The sequence below is a fragment of the Globicephala melas genome, chromosome 16 (assembly GCF_963455315.2).
Source record: "Globicephala melas chromosome 16, mGloMel1.2, whole genome shotgun sequence".
NCBI lineage: Eukaryota > Metazoa > Chordata > Mammalia > Artiodactyla > Delphinidae > Globicephala > Globicephala melas.
In genome coordinates this window covers 59018364-59030778 of record NC_083329.1, presented here as the reverse complement: position 1 = coordinate 59030778, position 12415 = coordinate 59018364, and the positions used below count along the sequence as shown (strand labels likewise).

At 39.3% G+C, this 12415-nt stretch overlaps 1 protein-coding gene across 5 annotated transcripts in view; it reads right to left on the bottom strand.

The window, feature by feature from the left end:
- Positions 1-10438, bottom strand: part of CFAP70 (cilia and flagella associated protein 70) — an 86907-nt gene extending 76469 nt beyond the window's left edge. For 3 of the 5 annotated variants that reach the window (XM_030862577.2, XM_030862580.2, XM_060286483.1), the window contains exons 1-2: positions 10294-10438; positions 8952-9138 (exon numbers count right to left, since the gene is read on the bottom strand). In XM_030862577.2, the coding sequence (XP_030718437.1) occupies positions 8952-9138; positions 10294-10356 (250 nt within the window). In that variant the 5' untranslated portion in view covers positions 10357-10438. Of the gene's footprint in view, positions 1-4918; positions 5024-8951; positions 9139-10293 lie in introns of those variants that run through there. The other 2 variants (XM_060286482.1, XM_030862581.2) reach the window with 2 other exon arrangements.
- Between the last annotated feature and the right edge of the window lie 1977 nt (positions 10439-12415).

Here is a 12415-nt window from a genome sequence, read left to right as displayed (position 1 = left end):
CACGGGTTTGTGCCCCAGTCCAGGAAGATCCCACATGCCCCGGAGCGGCTAGACCCATGAGCCATGACCACTGAGCCTGCGTGTCCGGAGCCTGTGCTCAGCAATGGGAGAGGCCACAACAGTGAGAGGTCCGCGTACAGCAAAAAAAAAAAAAAAAAATTCTTCTTGATTTCTAATGACTGTACTTAAGATTACAAATGTATCTCTAAGCACTACATTAGCTATATCCCACAGTTTTGGTATTTGGTGTTTACTGTTGACTTGATTCTAACTGCTTTGCAGTTTTTATTATGATTTCTTCTTTGTCTCATGAATTATTCATAATAATTTTTGCTATATATTTATTATTTCTTATTTTTTTGACTGTTGTATTTTGGTCAGAAAGCTTTGTCTGTATGCTATTGATTCTTTGGTATATGGCAGGACTTGCTTTGTGGCCTGGTAAGTGGCCAGCTTTTATTATACAAATGTTCCTTGCATGTTTTAAGAAAATACATATTATTTAATGATCAACATAACTCTATGATTACTAATTCTTAGAGAAATTTTTTTTGTCTACCCAGCACCTAGACAGATATGATGGTGAGTGAACTTTTTTTCTAGTCCAATCTTTTTGAGAGTCTCGGCTTACGACGAGGTAGGTGGTCTCACTCTCAACTTCCCATCTACAGCAGCCCAAGTCTCTGTCTCTGTAAGAGCATTAAAATCCAAGCCCCTGGGTTTTAGAATACTGCCCTCTCCCTCCACACCACCACACACCAACGGCAGCTGTTCAAGAGTTCCAGGTTTCAGTTTCTGTTTTGTTTCTGGAACAAAGGAACTACCATTTCTTTCTCACGAGTTCAGTGACATGCTTAAAATAAGGGTCCAGTATTGCCTTTCCTATCCAGTATGCTAGGGAAGAAGGCAATTGAGATACAACTATTACTTGGGGTGACAGAGAAGCACAGAAGAAAGAAGAAAGAAGTAGAAGAGAGTGGGTGGGATAAAAGAGTGCAGGTCAGATGGATGCCTCCGTGGTTGACTGATTCCCACCTATGCCAGAGCTAGGAATCACTGCTCTTGAACAGTGTTTCCCAGTAATCACCTGAGACATTTTTTTCCCAAGGTACAGCTACCTAGGCTCTTCCCATGGCAATTGTGAATTTAGTGGTATGGGGTTGGACCCTGAAGATTATTTTCTCCCAAATTACTTTCTCTCAGGTGACTGTTATGGAAAGAAAGGTCTGGAAAGCATTGCTCTAGAATACTGTATAGATTCTCAGGTCCACCTCTCCGGGTTTGGGATCTTGGAATCTGTGGGTTTTCGCACGCACCTTAGGAGATGTGCCACTAAAAAACAACAAAAACAAAAAATAACAAGTATGGGTCATCAATCGGATCAAGATTGCAGAGGAATAGGATGGGGAGCTCACCTTCTGACACAAATACATCAAAAATACATCTACATGTGGAATGATTCTCACAGAACATCTACTGAATGCTGGCAGAAGACCTCAGACTTCCAAAAGGGCAAGAAAATCTCCACATAACTTGGAGAACAAAAGAAAAGAGAAAAAAAAAGAGAGAAAGGAATCAGGATGGGACCTGCGCCCGCAGGAGGGAGCTGTGAAAGAGGGAAAGTTTCCACACGTTGGGAAGTCACCTCACTGGTGGGGAGATCAGCCAGAACAGAGGGGGAGCTTTAGAGCCTCAGAGGAGAGTGCAGCAACCGGATTTGCAGAGGGCAAAGCAGAGAGAAACCTGCACAGATGGTTGGTGTCACCACCCGGCACTCGCCAGCCTTATACGCTTGTCCACTGAGGTGAGCAGGGGCTGGGTGCTGGGGCTCAGGCTTTGGAGGTCGGACCAGGGGAGAGGACTGGGGTTGGCTGCGTGCAGACAGCCTGAGGGGGCTAGGGTGTGGTGTGCCTCAATCAAGGGAGTACAGGAAGAAGCCTGGGCCCACGAGAGAGGCAAGACGCCATTGTTGGGGGTGCGAGAGGAGAGAGGCGGGACCTCCATAGGAGTTTCTTTCTCCACACACACTCTCAGGTGGCAAGGCACTGCCTACCTGAGCTCCAGGGGCAGGTACGAGCCGCCACTGCCATCTCGGACTCCAGAGGTGGGCGCAGACTGCTGCCACTACCAAGGGTCCCACAACTGGGCATCAACCGCTGCCCCAACCGCTGCCTTCCTGGGAGTGTGCTCGGGCTGCGCACCCGCACACCCACTATCAAGGGGATAACGGCCAGAACAAACTGTGGAAAGAGACAGCAAGCATCCAAACCAAAAACAGCCCTCGTGCCAAAAATATATTTAACCCACACAAGCTATGCAGGGACATTCCCACATATAAATAGCCCTCCAAGACGAGAGTAGATAACCATTTCTCCTAAACTCACAGAGTAAGAGAAATATAAGCAAAATGAAGAAGCAGTTAAATTGCTTCTTTGACCCCCAGTTAAAAGACCAAGAGAATTCCCCAGAAGAAACAAACAAGGAAACAGACCTCTTCAGTCTAAGACACCGAGTTCAAAAAGGTAATGAAAATACTGAAAGTATTAAGAAAGGCTATCGGCAGAAACGCAGATTACGGTAAAAAGGAACTAGAAATTACGAGGAGGAGCCAAGAAAAATTAGAAAATTCATTTGCCAAGACAAAAGCTGAGCTAAAGGCAATGAATAGCAGAATGAATAATGCAGAAGAAAGAATAAGGGATCTGGAAGATAGAATAATGGAAATTACCCAATCAAAACAGCAGAGAGAAAACCAAATGAAAAAAAAAAGAAAGCAATATAAGAGACCTATGGGATAATATAAAGAATGCCTATCTATGCATAATAGGTATTCCAGAAGGAGAAGAAAGAGAAAAGGGTATTGAAAATGTATTTGAAGAAATTATGGCTGAAAAAATCCCAAATCTAAAGAAGGAAACAGATATCTAGATACAAGAAGCACAGAGGGTCCGAAACAAGATGAACCCAAACCGACCTACACCAAGACATATTCTAATAAAAATGGCAAAAGTTAAAGATAAAGAGAGCATTCTAAAGGCAGCAAGAGAAAAACAAATAGTTAATTACAAGGGAACTCCCATAAGGCTATCAGCTGATTTCTCTACAGAAACGCTGCAGGTCAGAAGAGAGTGGCAAAATATATTCAAAGTTTTGAAAGGGAAAAATCTGCAACCTAGAATACTCTACCCAGCAAGATTATCATTCAGAATAGGAGGGGAAATAAAGAATTTCTCAGACAAGCAAAAACTAAAAGAATACAGCAATACTAAACCTATCCTAAAAGAAATATTGAAAGGTCTTCCCTAAATAGAAAAGAAACAAGAAGATATAGGAAGGAGGAAATCACAGTTTACAGTTGGAAAGTAAATCACTTAAATTAGTCAGTATACAGATCAAAAAGAAAAAAAAAACTTATTTGTGAAAGTGATGATAAACACAAGGAACAGAAAAAGGATAAACATGAAGATGTAAAAAAGGACATCAAAATCCTAAAATGTGGGAAAGGAGGGTAAGAAAATGTAGATTCTTTTTTTTAGAATGTGTTTGAACCTATATGACTATCAGTCTAAAGCAAGCAGATATAGGAAGAGGTTACCATACTTGAAAAGCAGGGCAACCACAAATCAAAAATATACAATAGATTACTAAACCCAAAAAGAAGAGAACACAAGCATAAAAGGAAATCATCAAACCACAAAAAGAAAAACTAAAAGAAAAAGAAAGGAACAAAAAATAAACATAGAATCAACTGGAAAACAAGGTTTAAAATGGCAATAAAGGACTTCCCTGGTGGCACAGTGGTTAAGAGTCCGCATGCCAATGCAGGGGACATGGGTTCGAGCCCTGGTCCAGGAAGATCCCACATGCCGCGGAGCAACTAAGCCCATGCGCCACAACAGCTGAGCCTGCGTTCTAGAGCCTTTAAGCCACAACTACTGAGCCGACATGCCACCACTACTGAAGCCTGCAAGCCTACAGTCTGTGCTCTGCAACAAGAGAAGGCACCGCAATGAGAAGCCTGCGCACTGCAACAAAGAGTAGCCTCCACTCGCCACAACTAGAGAAAGCCTGTGCCCAGCAACGAAGACCCAACACAGCCAAAAATAAATAAATAAATTTATTTTTTTAAATGGCAATAAATACATATGTATCAATAATTACCTTAAATGTCAATGGACTGAATGCTCCAATCAAAAGACAAAGAGTGGCAGACTGGATTAAAAAAACAAGAGCCTACAATATGCTGCCTACAAGAGACACACCTTAGGGCAAAGGACACACACAGGTTGAAAGTGAGGGGATGGAAAAAGATGTTTCATGCAAACAGAAATGACAAGAAAACAGGAGCTGAAATATTCATATCAGACAAAATAGATTTTAAAATAAAGGCCATAAAGAAAGATAAAGAAGGATATTATATAATGGTAAAAGGATGAATACAAGAAGAGGATTTTACACTCGTCAACATATATGCACCTAATCCATTCACGATAAAAACTCTTACCAAAGTAGGTATACAGGGAATATATCTCAACATAATAAAAGCCATTATGACAAACCCACAGCCAATATAATACTCAACGGTGAAAAGCTGAAAGACTTCCCATTAAAATTTGGAACAAGACAAGGATGCCCACTCTTACTACTTCTATTCAACATAGTATTGGAAGTCCTAGCCACAGCAATCAGACAAGAAAAAGGAATAAAAGGTATCCAAATTGGAAGGGAAGAGGTAAAACTGTCCCTATATGCAGATGACATGATACTATATATAGAAAACCCTAAGAACTCCACGCAAAAACTACTAGATCTAATAAATTCAGCAAAGCAGCAAGATACAAGATAAACATTCAGAAATCGGCTGCATTTCTTTACACTAACAATGAAATATCAGAAAGGGAATGTAAAAAAACAATACCTTTGGGAATTCCCTGGTGGTCCAGTGGTTAGAACTCCATGCTCTCACTACAGAGGGCCTGGTTTCAATCCATCCATGATTGGGGAACTAAAATCCCACAAGCCGCTTGGTGCGGCCAAAAAAGAAAAAAAAAAAAAAAAAGCTTTTTAAAATCGCACCAAAAAAAATAATACCTAGGAATAAACTGACCAAAGAGGTGAAAGACTTATATGCTGAGAACTATAAAACATTAATAGAGGAAATTAAAGATGATTCAAAGAAATAGATATCCCATGCTCTTGGACTGGAAGAATTAATAGTTAAAATGGCAATACTACCCAAAGCAATCTACAGATTTAGTGCAATCCCTATCAAATTACCCATGACATTTTTCACAGAACTAGAACAAATGATCCAAAAATTTATATGGAACCATAAAAGACCCAGAATTGCCAAAGCAATACTAAGGAAAAAAACAAAGTAGGAGGCATAACTCTATCAGACTTCAGACAATACCACAAAGCTACAGTAACCAAAACAGCATGGTATTGGTACAAAAAACAGACATACACATCAATGGAACAGAATAGAGAGCCCAGAAATAAACCCACACACGTATGGTCAATTAATCTTCGACAAAGGAGGCAAGAATATACAATGGGAAAAAGAAAGTCTCTTCAGCAAGTCGTGCTGGGAAAGTTAAGACAGCTGCATGTAAATCAATGAAGTTATAACACATACTCACAGCAGCACAAAAATAAATTCAAAACGCCTTAAAGACTTAAACATAAGACAAGACACCATAAAACTCCTATAAGAAAGCATAGGCAAAACATTCTCTGACATAAATTGTACCAATGTTTTCTTTGGTCAGTCTCCCAAGGGAATAGAAATAAGAACAAAAATAAAGAAATGGGACCTAATCACTCTTACAAGCTTTTGCATAGCAAAGGAAACCATTAAAAAAAAAGAGAGAGAGACTTCCCTGGTGGTCCAGTGGTTAAGAATCCACCTTCCAATGCAGGGGATGTCGGTTCAATCCCTGGTTGGGGAACTAAGATCCCACATGCTGGGGGACAACTAAGCCCGTGTGTCGCAACTACTGAGCACACGAGCCACAATTAGAGAGAAGCCCGTGCACCACAACGAAAGAGCTACATGCTGCAACAGAGATCCTGTGTACCGCAACTAAGACCTGACACAGCCAAAAATTAAATAAATAAATAAATAAAGATTGGGACTTCCCTGGTGGCACAGTGGTTAAGAATCCACCTGCCAATGCAGGGGATAAGGGTTCAAGCCCTGGTCTGGGAAGATCCCACATGCCGCGGAGCAACCAAGCCTGTGCACCACAACTACTGAGCCTGCGCTCTAGAGCCCATGAGCCAGAACTACTGAGCCCATGCGCCTAGAGCCCATACTCTGCAACAAGAGAAGCCACAGCAATGAGAAGCCTGCGCACCGCAACAAAGAGTAGCCCCCGCTCACCACAACTAGAGAAAGCCCATGTGCAGCAACGAAGGCCCAACACAGCCAAAAATAAATAAATAAATATTTTTTTAAAAAATTAAAATAAATAAATAAATATTAAGAAAAGAAAAAGGAAAAAAAAGAAAAGACAACCTACAGAATGAGAGAAAAGATTTGCAAATGATGCAACCAACAAGGGCTTAATCTCCAAAATATACAGACAGCTCATACAACTGAACAACAAAAAAGCAAACAACCCAATAGAAAAATGGGCAGAAGACCTTAATAAACATTTCTCCAAAGACATACAGATGGTCAGTAGGCACATGAAAAGATGCTCAACATCACTAATTATTAGAGAAATACAAATCAAAACTACAATGAGGTACCACCTCACACCAGTCAAAATGGCCATCGTCAAAAGTCTACAAATAACAAATACTGGAGAGGGTGTGGAGAAAAGGGAACCCTCCCAAACTGTTGGTGGGAATGTAACTTGGTGCAGCCACTATGGAAAACAGTATGGAGATTCCTCATAAAACTAAAAATAGAACTACCATATGATCCAGCAATCCCACTCCTGGGCATATACCCGGACAAAACTATAATTCAAAAAGATACATGAACCCCTATGTTAATAGCAGCACTATTCACAATAGCCAAGACATGGAAACAACCTAAATGTCCATCAACATATGAATGGATAAAGAAGATATGGTACACATATACAATGGAATACTTCTCAGACATAAAAAAGAATGAAATAATGCCATTTGCAGCAACATGGATGTAACCAGAGATTATCATACTAAGTAAAGTAAGTCAGAAAGAGAAAGACAAATACCATATGATATCACTTATATGTAGAATCTAAAATATGGCAGAAAAAAAAGTGGATATATGTGTATGTATAACTGACTCACTTTGCTGTACAGCAGAAACTAACACAAGATTGTAAACCAATCATACTCCAATAAAATAATTTTTTTAATTAAAAAAAAGTCCTCATAGGTCAAATTACAGTATATCTTAATGTGAACATTCAAAATGACAATTCTAATTTAAACATATCTCGAGGTTACTAATGTTAATAGTAAAAAGACAAAACAAAACAAAAATAAATAAATAAAATATGGCACAAATGAACCTATCTATAAAACAGAAACAGATTCACAGATATAGAGAACAGACTTGTGCTTGCCAAGGTGGAGGGGTGAGGGAGAGGGATGGACTGGGAGTTTAGGGTTAGTAGGTGCAAACTATCAGATTTAAAATGGATAAACAACAAGGTTCTACTGTATAGCACAAGGAACTATATCCAATCCCCTGGGATAAACCGTAATGGAAAAGAATATTAAAAAAGAATGTATGTATGTGTATAACTGAGCCACTTTGCTGTACAGCAGAAATTAGCACAACACTGTAAATCAACTATACTTCAATAAAAAATAAATTAAATAAATAAAGTTTTAAAAACCATACTACCAAAAAATAAAAAATAGTATGGGTTAAAACAAACAAAAAAGACTTAGCCTAGAATACAGGTTTAGGAACAAAGTATTTCAGAGATAATATTATGTAGTTAGAAACTGTAAAAGTGTGAATACAGAAACTATCCATCTATTTATCCATTCATTCATTCATTCAACAAACATTTTTTGAGCCCCTTTCTATCCCAGATATTTCTAAGCACTAGAAATTCTGAAATAAATAAGATACAGCCCTGATTTCAAAAAGTGTCTCCTCTAACAAGGGAGGCGAATTAATAATTGCTATACAGTTTGGTGAATATACAGAAGTACAGATATGGCTGCCAGGTAAAATACAAGATGCCAAATTAAATTTGAATTTCAGATAAACAACAAATCATTTTTTTAGTGTAAGTATGTCCCAAATTTGGTTTTTGGGTTTTTTGTTTCTTTGTTTTGTTTTTTTCCCCTAAATCTGGCAACCTTAAATATAGGAATACAAAGGAAAAGCTCACAAATCAGCTTAGGAGACGAAGGCTGCAAATTTCAGTTATATGTCTATTCATATACGCCCATGGATTGAATTGAGCATTATCTACATTCTTACTTGTTTGACTGTTAATAAGAATTGATTAGTTACTAAAAAGTTATTAAATAATATTTTTTAGGGAAATTAAAATGAGTTGTACACATGAATAGATCAAATTATCTATATATGATTGGTCTTGTTTCAAACTGGGGGCTGTTTTTTTCATAAAAGAGCATGTTTGCTTCATGTTATTGCTTATTGTTCTTCAAAATTGTATAAATATTCTTTTTTTTGATCATATGTATGTTTTACTATCAGATGCTGGAAAAAATAAAGTCAATTTGGAAAATAAAAAAAAATTTTTTTTTAAAGTTCAGTTATGTGTCAAAAGGTCTTCAATACAAACTGATTAAAATTAGTAGGTCATGGTGACAGCTGCCAGAACCAGGTGGGACTCAAAGTATACTGTGTTATTCCCAGATTGAAAAGGTAAGGTGTGTTCATCTGTCACTACAACAGCTACTAAATATCTCAGAATATCCTGATCACTCATGTAATTAACATATTTAGAATCCCAAGCACTTACAGAACACAGGTTTGTGGGCGAGGTCATGTAAAGTGACTCCTCCTTCAGGATTGAACTCAAAACTGCAAGTGAAGTTGTATTTTGCAGTTCCTTCTGGAGAAACAGCAATTTTTGCAGAGTCTCCCAGAACCACCTGATTGAATTCTGCACGGATAAAGGTAACTGGAGTATCTCCTTTAAAACCTTTCTGTTGACAGAAAAATACTTTACAATTATATTCAAATAGAGAATTTTCCTACATATCTGGCAACCCATTTTGACTTTATATAGCATTTTGCACGTTTTCCTAACAAGCTATGTTACAAATACAAACGGGGGAAGTAGAAAGTCATTAAACAAATCTAGTTGTAGCTAAATGCAACATTCTATTTAAAGGCCGTTAAGTTGGAAGCTTTGAAAAATAACAGTAATTGTGTTTATATGATTATATAATTGTGGAAGATTTGAAAAAGTGAGGAAAGCACATAGGAAGACATTACCTGTAATAATATATTTTCTAGTGTTTTGCTGTGTGTGTGTGTGTGTATATATATATATATATATATATATATGCACACACATTTATATATACATTTTTATATATACCCTTTAAAAGAAAGTAGAGGTCATTTATTACATCCTGTTTTGGAATAAGCTTTTTGACTTCATAATACTGAATGAATTTTTTTTTTTTTTTTTTTTGCGGTACAAGGGCCTCTCACTGTTGTGGCCTCTCCCGTTGAGGAGCACAGGCTGCGGATGCGCAGGCTCAGCGGCCATGGCTCACAGGCCCAGCCGCTCCGCGGCATGTGGGATCTTCCCAGACCGGGGCACGAACCCGTGTCCCCTGAATCGGCAGGCGGACTCTCAACCACTGCGCCACCAGGGAAGCCCCTGAATGAATATTTTGACGTTTCATTATTCTTGTAAATTTTAATACTTATATCATATTGTAGTTTTATTATTTAAATTCATCAAATGAAATTAATCACAAGAGAAGTTCTGGAGGAATTCAGATCCTTTTCAGGAGAAAGGAACTGCTGTCTAGGAAAATGAAAACCAGTTGTTTCACCCCCATTAAATTTAGTATTCAAATTGCCAGATATTTTACACATTAATATGACTTGCTGATTATAGACTAACAATAAGGAACACTGAGAAGGAAGTGCCATTGCTATGTAAAGCCAGGAGGTTTGGTGGTACAGAATAATGCAGAACTCCATGCCTCCTGCTAATGTTCCCAACACATCTTCCCCAAGCCACAACTGGATGACTGACAGGGAGACCTGAGCCCAAAGACAAAAGTACATTCAAGGAGAATGAATAAACTAAGGACTTCCAGGATTCCCAAAAATAACTTTACCAAGTCATATCCATCTGTCACAGTGATCTGCACGGGTCTGCCTGTTGATGACACCTGCTCCATATCAGCACCTGGGCAAAGTCTCTCTGGTCTTCTTTGATCTCTGTGAACATAATGAACGAACCTGTCCCCTTATATACCATAGTTGCACAAGTATCCACATTACATCATAACCAATACCAGGGGAGAACCTAGAGAAATGCCCTAGTCCAGCACTGTTTTGTGCACTTTCCAACCTTTGTTGCCAGATAGGCAGTGCCTTAGGGACCTGGTCACAAGGATGACTCTGCTGGTTAGTGCTAAAAAGATTCTTATACATGTAACTAACCCATTAAGCACAAATTATCACAAGGCAAAGAGGGTAGGAATGCCATCACCCCACCTCCCATCCCTCACCTGCTTCAAAGTGTTTTTTGGTAGCTTTTTTTTCTTTGTGATGTGCAAAACTCCCCTCAAGCATTACTTAACCTCTCAGTTTTAGAAAAATATATTTTGATAACAAGAAAGAGGCAGCCCCACAGAATGTTAGTCCACTGGAAAAAGTCCTGATGTATGTCTTATTTAATCAAAGGTATTTTCAAATTATTTTACAACACTAAGGATACAACTTCAAAAATAAATTGGATATATGTTAAGGAAAAAAAAAAGGTCATGTTTTCTGACTCAATTCAAAATGGAACTTAATGCAATTCAAATATTTACATCGGCTATACTATGCGAAGTGTGTCTAGGACTGGTGGTAGAAAAAAGAAAGAGATATCTTGCTGTCTCCAAGCTTTATAAGTATTCTGCATCTTTCTAGCGACTCCATTTTCCCTGTTACCTACAAGTCTCAGATCACTTGTTCAACGTTATGTCTCCAGGCTCATTCAGGGCCTAAGTGGCCCTGACAACTTTCTTATCAAGTTTACATTTGAAATGATCTTTCACATTAGTCTCCTTTCCTTTTCAATAGTAGCATGTGAATTACGCCTTCACTAGCCTGACCCTGGACAAATGCTTAACTTCTCTGAGCCTCAGTCTCACCTTCTATAAAACAGATAACATAACTTCTGACCTGTTTCACATTTGTTGCGAATATCCACTAAAACAGTAAAACTGCTTAACCTATGAAGCACCGCACAAATGGTGTTATTAATAAGCACTACGTTTCTTGAATGCTTAATTACTTCTTTAGAGACAAGTAATCTATCATACATTTCTGCAGTCCCTGAGTGTCTGGCACCATGCCTTGCCCGCAAGAGGCATTAGCAGCATATCTGTTGAACAACGAGTGCAAGAAATCTGGCTAGTTAAAAGTTATGGTCAAGGCAGTTAAGTGGGGGCTCCTGTTGCCGCTGACAAGGCACGCATTTCTTGTCATCTGCTCAGAAGAAGGGGAAAAGTCAGATTAGAAAATGGTTAGATGCACAACACTGTAAATCAACTATACTCCAATAAAATTTTTTTAGTTTAAAAAATTAGAAAAACAAAAAATAGCTTAAACAAACAAACCCCAAAAAACAAAAAGAAAGAAATCGTTTAGGTGAAGGAGATGATGTGACTGGGAGTGGTCTGGGGACAGGAGCGCAGTCTGCGCTTACTGTAGGGGAATCTCGGCGCAAAGTGGGAAGTGGGGTCTCGGTCTGGCTTATGGGTGGGAGGCCTGGGCTTGGCGAGAGCGTCCGCGCCTGGCGGGGTCGGTGGCGTTCGAGTCTGTACCGGAGTACAGTAGTGCAGGGATGCGGTGTGTGCGTTTCAGCCTGGCCGAAGCTTAGGGAGAAGAAACTGAGGTAACACGGTGTGGCCGCAGGACCGGGGTGGGGAGGCCGGGAAGAGACAGTTTTCTGAGGAGTAAGAGCAGACTTACCTGACTTAGCCGCAGAGGTGTGTTTTTTTTTGCAACTATAGCAACCAATTACATCTCGCGAGAAATTTGTCTCCACAATCACCGCAAGTTTAACCCAAGACTCGCGATAACATTGTCCGGGAGGGAAAGGGGGACGGGGCGCAAGGTGAGTTTCTGCGCCTGAGTTCCGGAAACCGTGCTCCTCAGCGACAGCCTCTGTATTTGCGGTCACTTGTGTTTTCGCCGATGCCACTTTCCCTTGGCATAAGTGTTGGCTAAGTACAAAGATTTCCA